The sequence below is a fragment of the Myxine glutinosa genome, chromosome 11 (genome assembly GCF_964187855.1).
Source record: "Myxine glutinosa chromosome 11, kmMyxGlut1.1, whole genome shotgun sequence".
In the NCBI taxonomy this organism is placed as follows: domain Eukaryota; kingdom Metazoa; phylum Chordata; class Myxini; order Myxiniformes; family Myxinidae; genus Myxine; species Myxine glutinosa.
The window spans coordinates 128,993,318-129,009,109 of NC_136271.1; the positions used below are offsets into that span (position 1 = coordinate 128,993,318).

Here is a 15,792-nt window from a genome sequence, read left to right on the forward strand (position 1 = left end):
TAGAGATATTGTGGCAGCAGAAGCGTGTTACCATTTCTCATGCTACAGGAAATACAACAGAGAATGTATACAGCCTGAGGTTGAAGGTGCAGATGGACCCGATGACACAGATGATTTTGCACAGTATCAGAGGATCGAGAAAGAAGCATATGCAAAACTTCTCACCTATATCAGAACAGACGTAATCCCAAACAAGACCATCATACCAGTCATGTCACTCACTGCTAAATTAGAAGAATACATGCTGTCTGATGGGATTGATTGTCTAACGCAGTCCACAAAGAAACATGTTCATAGAACGCTTGAATATGAGCTGGGGAGTTCGGTGAAGATATTTCCAGATGACAAGGGAAAGTTGGTGATGGTACCAGACAATGTATCATTGGAAGATGCTGTCTTGCAAAATCAATGTCTGCAAAGGGAACTCAAAATATGGAAAAACAAAGTGAAAGACTCCAACAAGATCATAGATCAAACATCAGCGACAATTCGTACAAAAAGCAAAGACGACATGAAACCCACACCCTGGCCATACCATCCATCAGATGCGTGGGATAACATAGACAGACTTGAAAAAACACAAACAGGCAAGGGAACATCACATCGCGTGAATGGAATAGCAGTGCAATCCAAGATCTATGGACCGCTTCCTCCTCCCAAACCAAATCTTCCACCAGCTAAGAAACTCAAGAAGAGGACCCTTAATATGGAGTCCGAAGAGCTAGAAGTATATGTAGCTGGTGCACGTGTGGGTCCCCAGCCTCTCCAGAATAATGACAACTTTGTCTTAGACGCCAGAAAAGCATCCCAAGAGGCCAGAAGCAAGAATCTACTATGGGTCGTAGCAAGACTAACAACTACTGACAAGCAGACACTCCCAAGTTGGACTGGGTTCAATATCAAAACCAGAGATGAGGTGCCAATATCAGAAGATGTGGTTGGATATCTACCAACTATCAATGCACCAGCAACAGAATTGACTACAGTATTCGATATCCTGGAAGAGCACGTGCTCAAAGACACATTATGGAGCAGGTTCCGTTTGGTGGAGGCTCCATAATGATATGGGGATGTCTGTCTCATGACTAAGTTGGAGCTTGTGACAGTTAGAGGCAATCTTAATGGTGAACGGTATCGAGAAGAAATCTTGAACAGAATTGTTGTTCCTCATTTTGACGATCACCCATTGCTAACCAGGCCTATCTTCATGGACGACAACGCCAGACCCCATAGAGCCCGTGCAGTTATTGATTTCCTTCAGCAAGAAGCAGTCACCACACTACCATGGCCAGCAAGAAGCCCAGATCTTAACCCAATCGAGCATGTATGGGATTTTCTGGGTATCCGAGTACGTCGGAGGGAACCTCCTGTACAGAACTTGCATGAACTTGAGCAGGCTTTGCATGAAGAATGGAACAGACTGCCACAGCGCCAGATTCAACGTCTCGTTCAATCAATGAGAAGACGTGTTGTGGCAGTGATCCAAGCTAATGGTGGTTACACTCGATATTGACTGTGGCGGTGCTTACAGAGGCTATTGATGGTCATCTATTGATTTGGTGCCAAACTTTAGTTTTTGGCCCCTGTAACATGTTGCATTATTGGTTTACACTGAAACTTTTGTCAAGCATGATTTTGGACCAAAAACGCCCTTTTGCGAATGGCCTTGTTACAATCACATTAAACAGGAATGTGTCACCCAATTTTGTTCTCTTCATTGCGTTCCAACATCTGGACAAAATGGTGCACAAGATTACCCTACACCGCAACGAAAAGGTGCAAAAATTCATTGATACATTTCCACTATGTCGAAAATACGTGGTGGTGCGATACTTTTTTTCCATGTGTATAATTGCAAATCTACTGAATGCCAGTTATTTTCGTGCATATTTTGTGCATAAAGTTGTTGCTATGATGGCAGCCATTTTGTGAAATTGGGCGCCATATTGGATTCTATCTTCTTGGATTAAAGTTCAGATGATGTATTTCATACTTTAAGAGAGTTGTAAAGTCTTAAACATCTCAAAACGCAATGCTATTTGTTACAAATTCCTACAAGAATATGAAACATGGTGTTTTTAATAGAAAAACATGCATTTTGGCGGCCATTTTGAAAATGAGGTGATAACACCCATTTAGCTACATGGTTGAATTTGCTATCACATATTTTCATATTCTAGGGGTAAAGACCTATCCAAAAATCAATATTAGGCTTACTCCCTCATTTTGGTACCAATGGACCCTATTTTGGGGGTCTGGCTGATGGCCTATTGTTGATGAGATTCTTATTGGGGGTCGATTTTTAAATGTGCACCCATTGGTCGGACATATGCCGGACCACACCCACACCTGTCGCTTGACTCCACCCACCATCACAACGAGACGAAATGATATGGCCGCCATCTTGGTTTTCTGGTGGGCCTAACACATTAGGCCTATAGGCCTCAACTGCTTATACACTGCCGGGTTTGTTGCGTCAGATTTCCTTTGGCTTTATTGGGGTTGAGTCTTAATCATGATGAGGGACCCTGAAAAATGTAAGCATATTTTAAATAAGCGTAAGGTTTGATAAAAACCCACCAGAATGCATGCTACGTCAGAACTCACAGTAATGAAACGTTACGTCACACAAGTTGCGAAAACCATTGGCTTTGTTACAAAAACTGCTCGTCTCACTTCCGGTTGTCCCCGGTTCCGGAATCATGAGCTCAAGCATGAGCAGCAGCATCCCCAGATCCAGAGCTCCAGATCCCCAGATCCTCGATCAACATGAGCTAAAGCATATTTAGATATTACTAGTACACCGGCTCACGATGGGAGCGGCAGGAAGGGTCATTCCTCTTTGGGGCATATAGATTACAGTTGATCTATGGTCGGGTCTCAAGAAGATTGGGTGTGTGTTTATTTACCAAGTTTCTTGTGGAGAGATCGCCAAGCGGTTGAAGCATTCGAGCAAGCACTCCATTCAAAACCATTAAGGAATGGCTGGATTGGCAAGCGCTAGCTAGCTTATTGGCAAATGAGCACACCCCGGTCTTCCTCCCTTTCAGTTTCGTGTTAAACAAACAGCATGAGCGAGTTTCAAAAGTTCGCTACGATAAACGCCACTTCAGCGCCAGAAAGGCTCATGTTAATATCCCAAGCCTTGTGGTGTATATAGAGTACAGTAGATCTTCGCTCAGTTCTGGAAGTAAATCCTACCTCACGGATGCCGGGATTCCTCCAAATTTCTTCATTTAGTGTTATAAGGAGCAATAGTGACTGTTTAAAAAGCTAATCATGTGTGTTTGTGGTTTATAATATTTTTACTTCTGGTAGAGGCCGTTGTGCCGTTGCTCCCGGAATGCCATGATAAGCTATTTATAAACGTTGACTCCACGTTTGTTCAAGGAGGAAAAACCCCTTGGAGAGGTGGGATATTAATATTGATTTGTAATAACATTAATATTATGCTATTATCGTTAGTTTTGTTATTCCAAGCGGCCTTGGAAAAACGCCACGATAAAGCTAACTTAACATGGATATACACCTCAACATGCAACCCCATTGACGGCATTGGTGGGGAAAACCCGCTCGGGGGAGAAAACCCCCTTGGGGAGGGGGGCAAATGAATGCGCTACAACCTTAATGATGTGACCCTTCGTCAACCTGTCAAGTTTGGTTGAGCTTGGATAAGTAACGACGGAATGTATTGGCGTCAAAAATCCATCAGGCAGAGGGACAGACAGACACGAAATGCCGTAAAATGGGGTGAATAGGGACACAAACTGAAAAAAAGTTCGGAAACCTTTTTCGCTGAAAATTGATAACCCTACTGATTTGTTGATATTTGGGTTCAAAGTGTTCTCTTGTTTTTAAAAAAAGCAACTTATAGTCCCTAGTAACCCCATATATGGGTGAAATAGGAATAAATAGGATTTTTAAGGCTGTCCCTATGCACCCCGTTTTACGGGTGAATCGGGACAGTCACAACAACAACAACAACAACATGCATTTTAAGGCCATTTTCCCTGCTAGAGCGGGGGTTAGCCTTGCGGTCCCCATGACAATCTTCTCCATTTTGCCCTATTTTCTGCATCTCTCCTTGTTAACCCCCTTGCCCGCATTTCTTCATCCACCATCTTCAGCCAAGTCTTTCTCGGTCTTCCCCGTCCTTTACTTCCTTCTACATTAATTTCCATCACTCTTCTCAACCAGTCACTTTCATCCTCCATCAACACATGACCAAACCATCTCAACCTGTTCCTTTTCACAGCATCAATCACAGGCTCTATTCCCATCATCTTTCGCAATTCATCATTTGTCTTCCTCTCTCTCAACGATACTCCGCACATCCACCGAACCATTCGCATTTCCACCCTTTCCAGCCTTCGTTGCTGCTCTACGTTCATTACCCATGTCTCGCTCCCAATAGGGGCAGTCACAAATACAAAAAAAAAAAAAAAATAAAAAAAATCAAGAAATAGGGACAGTTTGGAGAAACTTTTTATCCCATATTTTTTTTTTCCATTGGCACCGTGGTTTATATAATGGGTGCATATTATGTGCATCCATCTGAGCTATCAATTTAGCAATAAGTTGGAAACTCAGGATTGTTTCTTGATTATTATTTTTTTGTATTAGTGACTGTCCCTATTCACCCGTAAAACGGGGTGAATAGGGACAGCCATAAAAAATCCTATTTATTCCTATTTAACCCATATTTGGGGTTATTGGGGACTATAAGTTGCTTTTTAAAAAAACAAGAGAACACTTTCAACCCAAATATCAACAAATCAGTATGGTTATCAATTTTCAGCGAAAAAAGTTTCTGAACTTTTTCTCAGTTTGTGTCCGTATTCACCTTGCTGTCCCTATTCACCCCATTTTACGGTGGCGTATTTTATTATGATGATGATAACGTGAAAGGCAAACTGATGACGCTACAGTACCCCGAAAAATCGAATCATATGTTGAATACAGTAATCATGGTGTTGAAGGAGCTGCGCTCCAACGCGAGTCGAAAGAATTGACGCGACCAAAGACGGAATTCGTCCGAGTTGCTTTATTGAAACAAAACAGCTCAGGTATTCTGAAAAGCCCGTTTATCGGGCAGCAATATATATACACATTTATGCCGGGGCGTTTGCCCGGGAAAACCGAGACCGGGCATGCCCGGGTGTCAAGGGCGAGTCCTGGAAAGGCGAGTCTGGACATGCCCGGGCGCCCTGGACGCGGCCTGGCAAGTCGAGGCTGGGCGTGCCCGAGCGCTCTGGGCGAGCCCTGGAAAGGCCAGAGCGGGCATGCCCGGACGCTCTGGGCGAGCCCTGGAAAGGCGAGTCTGGACATGCCCGGGCGTCCTCGACGCGGCCTGGCAAGTCGAGGCTGGGCGTGCCCGGGCGCTCTGGGTGAGCCCTGGAAAGGCGAGAGCGGGCATGCCCGGGAAAGACGAGACCGGGCGTGCCCGGGAGAGGCGCGTCTGGGCCCGTCCGGACGAGCCCGGCGTGGCGATCGCGCCCTGGCCGCGTCCTGGCAGGTGCAAGGCGATTGTGTACATTCAGCGGGATCCGCTACAGTGTAATCAAGTCCGTCATAATGCATGGTAATTAGGCCTTAAGCCTTAAGTTATGTAATCAAGCATTACGTCAAGCAGATTATTTAATATATTAATGGCGCATTAAATGTGTCTTTCCTCATCACCTATTCATCTTTTAATAGGTCATTACCTCCGCCACAAAATGTAGATGGAGGTTATGTTTTCACGCGTGTCTATCTGTTTGTTTTTGAACAAAATATCTCAAAAAGTTGTGGACAGATTTGGAGGAAACTTGTTGGACAGGTTGGGTGTCTGACAAGGACGATTTGATTTGATTTCGGTGAAGATCTGAATATGGATTCGGATATGAGAATTATTTAATTTTTAAGTGATTCTTCACCATTGGGAGATAGGGCCAACAACGATACATAGTAGGATATCTGAAAAAGCTGTGGATGGATTTGGACGAAACTTGGTGGACAGGTTGGGTGTGTGACAAGGAAGAATCGATTCAATTTTGGTGAAGATCCGGATCCGGCTACTATAATTTTTTAAGTGACTTCACCATTGAATGAAATGGCCAAAAAGGCGGAGGTATTCTCTCTACTGAGTGCCGTTCTATTTACAACTGTTTCCCCATCGCCTGTTCATCTTTTAAAAGCTCATTAAATGTGTTTCCACTCCCCACTTCCTCTACACTCCCCCACTTCCCATACACTCCACACTCCCCCTACACTTCCTCTACACTCCCCGTTTCCCATACACTCCCCGTTTCCCCTACACTCTCCACTCCCCCTACACTCCCAACTTCACCTATACTCCCCACTTCCTTTAGACTCCCCACTTCCGCTACACTCCCCACCTCCTCTACACTTCCTCTACACTCCCCACTTCCCTATACACCCACTTCCCTTACACTCCCCATTTCCCCTACACTCCCCACTTCCCCTGCACTCCCCACTTCCCCTACACTCCCCACTCCCCCTACACTCCCCACTTCCTCTACATTTCCCCTACACTCCCCACTTCCCTGACACTCCCCGCTCCCCCTGCACTCCCCACTCCCCCTACACTCCCCACTTCCTCTATATTTCCCCATACACTCCACACTTCCCCTTGTGGTAGTATACTTCAATCATATTGTTACAGTTTTTAGAACCGGCACTTGTAAATAATAATTCTTGTAAATAATCTCTTCATTAAAAAAGGTTGCACCCATAGTTAGTCCACAAGCAACACGTAGGACACCATAGGAACTTCTTCAGTTATTTCAGTAGTATGTGTTTCAGGTAAGGCTCTGTTTCCAATAGTTTGACTCTGCGTTGCATTAATCAAATAACATAGGCCCTTTTTCAAATCCCATTCATTTTGCGGCTTGGCCTCCCTCCAAATTGTATTACGCGCCTCTGCCAGCCTCAGCCGCCTCAGCGCTCGCTCCAAACGCCATTAACCATGCGGTCAGAGCGGAGAAAAAGGGGGAGGAGTTATCAGAGCGAGGTGTAGCCCTGTTAAGGGCGGAGTCGTTGAGCCCTCGCAACCAAACAGGGCCGAGGCGAGCTCACCGGTGGGTGTGTCCTAAAAGCACGCGGCTTGATACGCGAGCATAAGCGCTCGTGTGGGACTACTTAGAGAGTCAGAGTCTGCCGGGGAGAGTCAGAGTCTGCCAGGGAGAGTCAGAGTCTGCCGGGGAGAGTCTGAGTCTGCCGGGGAGAGTGACACCGTTGGAGTGAGAGTGACGAGAGAACGAGATCCCCGACGAGAGACGTGGGTGGAGAGTCACGAGCCCCGACTCACGATGCCTCCGATTCACGGACGCAATTCCTCCCCGGTATATGAACCCCCCCCCCCCGCCCCCGCATGTAAGGTCCGCTCGCGCTGACAATACAAACCGCGCTGCCTGCTGGGTTTCGCCGCGGAACCGGAGCCTGGACCGAAGTGGAGCGTGGACCGGAGTGGAGCGTGAACCGGGGCCGGAGCCAACGCTGGCCCATCTGCTTGGACCTTCCTTCCTGCTATTCCCCTTTCGTGTAAGTCTTTTTGTGTTGTCCTGGGCATGTTAATTAAGACTGTATAAGGCTGCAATGTGTGTTCTTCTTCTTCTTGGTAGTTGTAAATTGTATAATAAATTCCTGTGTTCTTCCTTTACTTTGGTTTCCTCTCCATCTGATCGTTTTAGTGATTTCTCAATTGAATATACGTGGCACAATTAGAACCGCTCAGAATCGGGTTAGTCTTTTTGCTAACGGCTCGAATCGCGGATTGCTAAACCGCTGCGCAATTTCCACCTCTCCGTGGTTCAAGCGGGAGTTATTTCCCTGCTTTGCGGAGGGATTGGCACGCAGGTATTTGGGACTCCATCTTGACCAATCACCCTGGCCAATCTCGACCGTGGAGGAGTGTTATAACTTCCAGGATCGGGGGACGGCCAGCTTAAAGGACAAGGGGATTAACCCCCCCTTGGTAACGGGAGTGCCGACCCCGGATCCGCAACAATTGGTGTCTGGGAGTGGGATTGGACCCGAACCAAATTTTTATATCATCTGGAAAATTTGGTCCAAAATTACGAGCGGTGGAAATTTTTATTATAAATATCCAAATTATAGTCCTGCCATGGATAGTCAAGGCGATCGCATGCCGGTGGGGGTAGATGAAGAGTGGTTAGAGCAACCCTGGACCCCAGGGAGGAAGTAGGAGAGATGGAGGAGGAAAACGATGAAGGTGCGGTAGAGAGTGTTGCAGGCACACAAAATGGCGGCGCCTCGCACATGGCCGCGGCGAGAGCCGCGCCCGCAGCGCCAATGGATATGCAATCCTATATGGGCACTTTCATGGTGCAATTCATGAAAGAAATAGGGGAAATAAAAAACGAAACCCGGGAAACGAAAGAAATGGTGGGCGCCCAAAAGAATGACATAAATGAAATAAATGGGAGAATGGACATCCAAGAGGAAAAGATGGATGTGCAAAGTAACCAAATGAAAGATGGGTTAAATAATTTGGAACATAGAATGGGGGAGCAATTGGGCAATCAAATTGGGGGGCTAGAAGCCAAATTTGAGGGACTAGACAGTAAATTAGGGGAATTGAGAAATGACATGGGAAGCCAAATTTGGGGCCTAGAGGTCAAATTGGTAGGATTAGAGGGCAAAGTAGGGGACCAATTGGAAGACATAAATGGTCAAGCCCAATAAATTAATGAGGGGTTGGCGAGGGACCAAGCCCGGTATGAGACAAGGGAGTGTGAGAGGGAGGTTAACCGCAGGTTGAGCGAGGAGGTCGCATTTGTGCACGACGAGGTAGCGCAACTTGAGGAGCGCGGGTTGAGCGAGGCTGAGCAAAGCGAAGATACGTGGACCGGGGTAGAAATCGCGACCCGGGGTATGGGGAAGCCGGCGACCGCCGAGGTAGAAGAGAAAATTTTATTAGAGCCAGCGGTCGTCGAGGAAAAAGAAATTAAAGAATTAATTATAGTGGAAATTGGGGCGGAAGAGACGGACTTAGAAAAGCACTCGTGGAAGGAAGGAATGGAAATTGTGCAAAGTCCGTGTCCACATCGTGATGCTGTACTTATTAACCCGAATAAAGATTTGCAGGTGTTGGAGTGAAGAAGAAGAATCCCAAAGGTGAGTCGGGCTGTATATGGGGCTAAGAGATTTTTCGGAAAAGTGTTTGGCGCGAGAGGGTTTTTCGCGCGGTTGGGATCGAGACGGCCAGCACCCGGGCATTCGTGGAAGGTCCCTTGTGAGTGGTGTGAGAGAAAATGGCGTGCGTGTGCGAATGGCGCCGGAGCGAGAGTGTGATACCGAGTGCGAGAGAGAATGCACAAGGGAGTGTATGTGTGAGGGTGAGAGTGCCACGGAGAGTGAGTTGGTTGTGGCGAGTGTGCGAGAATGCACACCTGAGTTGGTTGTGGTGAGTGTGCAGGAGTGCACACTGGAGCGCGTGATTGGGTGTGCAGAAGAGTGCACACCCATGGTTGTTACAGAGGATGTAACCGAGGAGTGGGCGCGAGGAGGTGTGTTAATGAAGTGTGCGAACGACGAGTGTGTGCCAAGGTGTGTGAGGAGGTGTGCGGTGGTCAGGTGTGTAACGAAGTCGATGAGCGGAATGAGTGTGCCTGGGTGGTGTGCACGGAGAGAGAGTGCAGTGACGAAATGTGCGGAGTGTATGGAGACACCTGGATGTGTGAGTATGGGAAGAGTCGCGTGTAGATGTGAGCATGCGAGTAAAGCATCGACGTTGACCGGGACAGCATTCAGGCCGACGTTTAGCTGATGCGAGCTCTCGGTCCGCGGTGTTCTTTGTGTGCTGCGGGGGCCGGCCGGGATTGGTGCCGCTTCGCTCCTGCACGGAGCGCCGTGCACGATTCGGGCCAGGCTCCGTCCTGCACGGTCGATTCCTCGCTTTGCCAGGCAAGGCGACCGGCCCGGTTCGAGGGGAGGTAGGAGGGGTCGGAGCAGCGCCCCCTTGTGGTGGCGGCATTCCAGCCGGGCAAGGCTGGGCAATCGCGCTTAGGAGTGCAAGGCCTTGCGCCGGGATGGTGCTTGGAGCCTTGGCCCGACAAATCCTCCTCCCCAGAATCGATGCTGGACGGACCCAACCTGCAGGAGACCAAACACCCGAATTCATTGCTCGGCTTTGCCAAGCCGAGTTTTGATAATGTAATGACGTACCGAGAGGCTCAGAGTAGTGGACGGATGGTAGTGTTAGGGAAGATGATGGCAAATGGTATCTGGTGTAGAGGGATGGTAAATCTACCATCCCTCACATCACCATTTTGGGGCACATGAGCAGTAGTTTTATGGGGATTGGCTGTACAAACTAGCCTGAAGGGTTAGGTTACTGTATAGGGACTTAGAAAGATGACCATAGGTAACGTTAGATTTAAGTAGTGACATTGATACCTGTAGAGGGGACGTAGAGAGATTAGTTGGTTGATAATGACGTGGGATGTGCAATAGTGCAAGGGATGACTGGGGAAGCACTAAGCTAGAGGGAAACAAGGTAGATTAGATGAGGCAGTGTGTTTGTAGTGAGAGTGATGAGATGAGGAATTGGTATGGAAGTTCTTTGTGGTGAGCATGATGAATGACATTGTATTGAGTGAATGGCTTGCAATGTGTGCAAGTGAAATGCAGGTGTATGGAGAATGGTTGTGTGGAATCAATGGTGTGGAGTGAGTAGAGTGTGGAATGAGTAGTGTGGAATGGATGGTGCGAAGGAATGAGTGGGGGAAGGATGGACCCCCTCACGAGTACCCGGGGAGGGTAGTTTAAAAGTAGGTAGAGGGAGTAGGTAAATTGTGGTTTGATATTGGCATCTGTGGTGCGAGAGTAGCAGAGTACTGTTTGAGGGGTGCATTAGTGAGATAAATTGGCTGGGCGTGTGGCCTGTTAGTGAGAATGGTTGGTTGGGCACTCCGCCACTGTTAGTCTGTCGGTCAGGTGAGGCCGCAGGTAGGCTCTGGGAGCCAGATAGTGTTAAATGGGGCCCGAGGATCCGGGAGACGGACCTGGGTAGCCCGACGCCGGAGAGGGCGGTAGTGGGGTAAGGGAGCCAGAGGGCCTTCCCCAGGTAGGTTAGGGTGAGGAGCAGGTAAGCTCGGGAGGCAACTGTAGTGGCGGGGGTGCGCAGGTAAGTAGACCTGCTAGGGGAGCCACATGACCCAGCTCTGAAATTGTGCGAGGGCACAGGAAGTAGAATCGGGGGAGTGAGACCCCAAATTGGTGAGCGCCACAGTATGTGCAATGGGAATTGGTTTTTAGAACCACATAGAGTAAAGATGGCCAATGGTTTGGCAGGGAAAGACCCCGGGTAGTGTAAAGTGTGTTAAAGTCATTTAGAAGGTAGATAGGAGAAAATCTCTTCGCACCATCTGCATCCATTTACCGAGGTGAGAAGACTCCACACCGATTTTTGAGCAAATGTTTGGTTGGTTGTAAGACGCATCATGACGTGGATGGGACATTGTTTATATTCCATCTCTTCCTCCTTAGGAGGGATTGATGATAAATTTGGTTTAGGTGGGAGTGATGAGGAATTGGGATTGATGACGAATTTGGTATTAGGAGAGATATGGGGAAGACAGGACGTTAGCGACGGATTTGTAAATTGTGTAAATACGGGGTAGGGGCAAGGGTAGAGTAGGTGACATGGGGGGGACGTACGCTAGGGATGAGTTTTCTCCGCTCGCTCTCCAGCGCCCTTCATGTTGCATTACCTTGTATTGATGTGTACCCTTGCGATCTTGCCTCGCTGCTTTGCTTGTCCTCCTTCCCCCACTCACGGACTTGTTTCTTTTGGGCCCGGGGGGAGTGCGCAGGTGTCCGCAGTTGTGTGCCCGCACCTCCGCTGCTTCCGGCCTGCACTGATGCACCGTATGGACCACACTTTCTGTGGCATAGCACCACATATGGACCCCACGTTTTGGGGCCTGGCACCTCTGCTGGAGACCGGCCACGGTGGCCAGCGGTATTTGCTTGCGGACCACTGTGTTTAAGGGGCACCTATGCCAGCGGGTGGACCACCTTAGTTGGCCTGCTGACCATAAATAAAGAGTGGACGTGGTTTGTGCCCTTTTATTTTTTTAAATAGGCAGCAAGCAAGAAGGCAGCCAGAACCAGCGGCCCAGCTGAGAAGACATCGGACACCATGATTATTATTACTGTTTCAAATGTGTTTGGTGCATTTTCATTGCTGGTGCATTTTTTGTGTTTTGGTGCTGTAGGGTGCTTTTGGTGCATTTTATAATTTGCTGCTTATGGTATGGTGTATCAGTGCAGTGCATGGCATGACCTTTCCTCTTTTCAAAAGTTCTGCTTTTGTTTCCCCAAAAGACAGGTCCTGGGTGTAGTTTTGTAAATAATCAAAATAGTAGTGTTCTTTGTAAATAATGCTCCCCACCGGCTTTATGTGTAGTTTGAAAATTAATTCCGCAATTCGTTTAGTCTGTGGGCGTGAGTCAGTTAGGTAGAATGCAACGCAGCAGGCGGGACATATCTCGTGTTAAAAATGTCGCACGCAGGGTGAGGTTAAAAGTAGAGGGTTACTACACCTGAGTGTCACATTAAGTTAAAGTTTTGTCGGCACGAGAGGTGCCTGGAGGAAAGGAGGGTGCAGTGTTACGGTTTTTAGAACCGGCACTTGTAAATAGTAATTCTTGTAAATAATTCTCTTCATTTAAAAAGGTTGCACCCATAGTTAGTCCACAAGCAACACGTAGGACACCAAAGGAACTTCTTCAGTTATTTCAGTAGTATGTGTTTCAGGTAAGGCTCTGTTTCCAATAGTTTGACTCTGCGTTGCATTAATCAAATAACATAGGCCCTTTTTCAAATCCCGTTCATTTTGCGGCTTGGCCTCCCTCCAAATTGTATTACGCGCCTCTGCCAGCCTCAGCCGCCTCAGCGCTCGCTCCAAACGCCATTAACCATGCGGTCAGAGCGGAGAAAAAGGGGGAGGAGTTATCAGAGCGAGGTGTAGCCCTGTTAAGGGCGGAGTCGTTGAGCCCTCACAACCAACCAGGGCCGAGGCGAGCTCACCGGTGGGTGTGTCCTAAAAGCACGCGGCTTGATACGCGAGCGCATAATATAAGCGCTCGCGTGGGACTACTTAGAGAGTCAGAGTCTGCCGGGGAGAGTCTGAGTCTGCCGGGGAGAGTGACACCGTTGGAGTGAGAGTGACGAGAGAACGAGATCCCCGACGAGAGACGCGGGTGGAGAGTCACGAGCCCCGAGTCACGATGCCTCTGATTTACGGACGCAATTCCTCCCCGGTATATGAACCCCCCCCCCCCTCCCGCCCCCGCATGTAAGGTCTGCTCGCGCTGAAAATACAAACCGCGCTGCCTGTCGGGTTTCGCCGCAGAACCGGAGCCTGGACCGAAGTGGAGCGTGAACCGGGGCCGGAGCCAACGCTGGCCCATCTGCTTGGACCTTCCTTCCTGCTATTCCCCTTTCGTGTAAATCTGTTTGTGTTGTCCTGGGCGTGTTAATTAAGACTGTATAAGGCTGCACTGTGTGTTCTTCTTCTTCTTGGTAGTTGTAAATTGTATAATAAATTCCTGTGTTCTTCCTTTACTTTGGTTTCCTCTCCATCCGATCGTTTTAGTGATTTCTCAGTTGAATATATGTGGCACGATTAGAACCGCTCAGAATCGGGTTAGTCTTTTTGCTAACGGCTCGAATCGCGGATTGCTAAGCCGCTCGGCAATTTCCACCTGTCAGTGGTTCGAGCGTGAGTTATTTCCCTGCTTCGCAGAGGGATTGGCATGCAGGTATTTGGGACTCCATCTTGACCAATCACCCTGGCCAATCTCGACCGCGGAGGAGCGGTATAACTTCCAGGATCGGGGGACGGCCAGCTTAAAGGACAAGGGGATTAACCCCCCCTTGGTAACGGGAGTGCCGACCCCGGATCCGCAACAATATGTAATTGGCTATTTACTAAAAAATATGAGTACAGCAAGAAATTTAAACTATTTGCCATGATACATATAAGTTTATACATTTTTCTGATACTACACAAATATGTCCATATATTCTATATGATAATTCCTTGAGATTTACTGGTCAAATAGCGAGTGCTTGTATATAAATTCCATTCAGACCTGTATATGGGAAATAATAGGATCGCGCTACCTGCATGGAGACCTCCCACCTGGACAAGACATCAGGCGCCTTAGGTAATAAAAGGCACATGCTGTTTGCTTTTCCAAGGAGATGAGATAAGGCAGCACGAGTGCTGATTACAGAATCTAATTCGTTGGGAGTTTAAAAATATATGCACTTTTTCATATACCCAACTAATAATTACGTTTCTTACTTACAAAATTAGCTGTTATTGATGGCCCATCATTGATTGGGAGTTTTATTCATGAGCTGACAATCGTTTTAGGGAAATGATGAAAAAAAGGTTGAGTTTGCTATCAAGCAAAGGAATGTGGTTGCCATGGCGACCAATTGGATAATGATTTATGACTTCCCTGAGGTGGAATTTAAAATATGAACAGGTGGAATGATCTCTCCACACTCGACCAATCCCCACTGCTCTCTCCCTCCCACCCATACTTCACTCGACCAATCCCATCTTTGCTCCTCTCACTACTTTCCCCTCCCAATTTGTGTTATTTTGTCCTCCAGCCAGTATAAAGAGACTTGCTTTGGCTATAGAATCCAGAACTTCACTTGGCTGTCAGTACTGTGTATGCTGGTGTATTTGGTGAGTCTTTATGATATTTCTTTGACGTGTATCTCTACTGTACTAAGTGAAAGTTCTCCATTAATCTTCTTGAACAACAATCTTCTTGGAGGGGCCTTCATCATTTGCATATTCCTCCGCACCTTACACTCCCCACTTCTCCTACACTATCCACGTCCCCTACACTCTCCACGTCCCCTACACTCCCCACTTCCCCCCTACACTCCCCACTTCGCCCATACTCCCTTCCTCTCATCCCCCCCCCCCTCCCTACACAAATCCTCCCACTTTCAAATTTAATTTTGTGAATGGTACCTTTTCTGCAGGCCATTGTTGCTTCAAATGGTGTGCTAACTCCTCGGTTTGAGTTCATTAAGAAAGTTCGTGAGCAGAGGTCAGTATTTTCTCCTTTTCTATTATTATTATTATTATTATTATTATTATTATTATTATTGTTATTATTACAAGCAGAGTACCCAACTCCTGGGTAGGTAGAGTTTGTGCATCACCTGCTGAAAAAGTGTAGTCTGTGTTTTACAAGAATACTACAGATGTTTGCATGGTGTGCACTTATAAGGTTCTAGATGTTCTAAAGGTCTAATTAAAGGGTACGTTACAATAGTAGTTGGTGTCTAAGAGGATGAAAAGGATCTAATTTCTCGAGCATGTAAAAAGGATCTAAAGAGGTCCAAGAGGCCCAAGTGGTGTAAAGCTCTAAATGGCCAAGGGTCCAAGCCGTCTAATCTGTCTGAAAGGTGTAAGGGATCTAAATGTTGTAAAGGTCTAAGGGGTCTAAAGGGACTTAAGCGCTGTAAAGGTCTGAAGGCTGAAGGGATCTAAAGGTGTCGAATAGTCTTAAAGGTAAAAGTGGTCTAAAAGGGGTATTTTGGGTCCTCAGGGTATTTTTGGTCCTTGGAATCGTTTGGGTATTTTGGGTCCTCGAGGTATTTGGGTCCTCAGGGTCTTTTGGGCCCTCTGCGTCTTCAATGTCTTAACCTGATGTGACGTCTCTAAAAAAACAGATAACACTGCACTATAAGGGCCTGCCAGGCCCTGGGGGCAAAACAAACTAAAGTTTA

The 15,792-nt window shown here is 47.3% G+C and overlaps 1 protein-coding gene across 1 annotated transcript in view; it reads left to right on the forward strand.

Annotated features, from left to right (window-relative positions):
* LOC144894212 (alpha-aminoadipic semialdehyde synthase, mitochondrial-like) overlaps positions 1–15,792 on the forward strand; it is a 165,667-nt gene that overhangs the window by 84,588 nt on the left and 65,287 nt on the right. Inside the window, exon 14 of the mRNA XM_078786315.1 lies at positions 15,040–15,107. Coding sequence (XP_078642441.1) covers positions 15,040–15,107 — 68 coding nt within the window. The remainder of the gene's footprint in view (positions 1–15,039; positions 15,108–15,792) is intronic.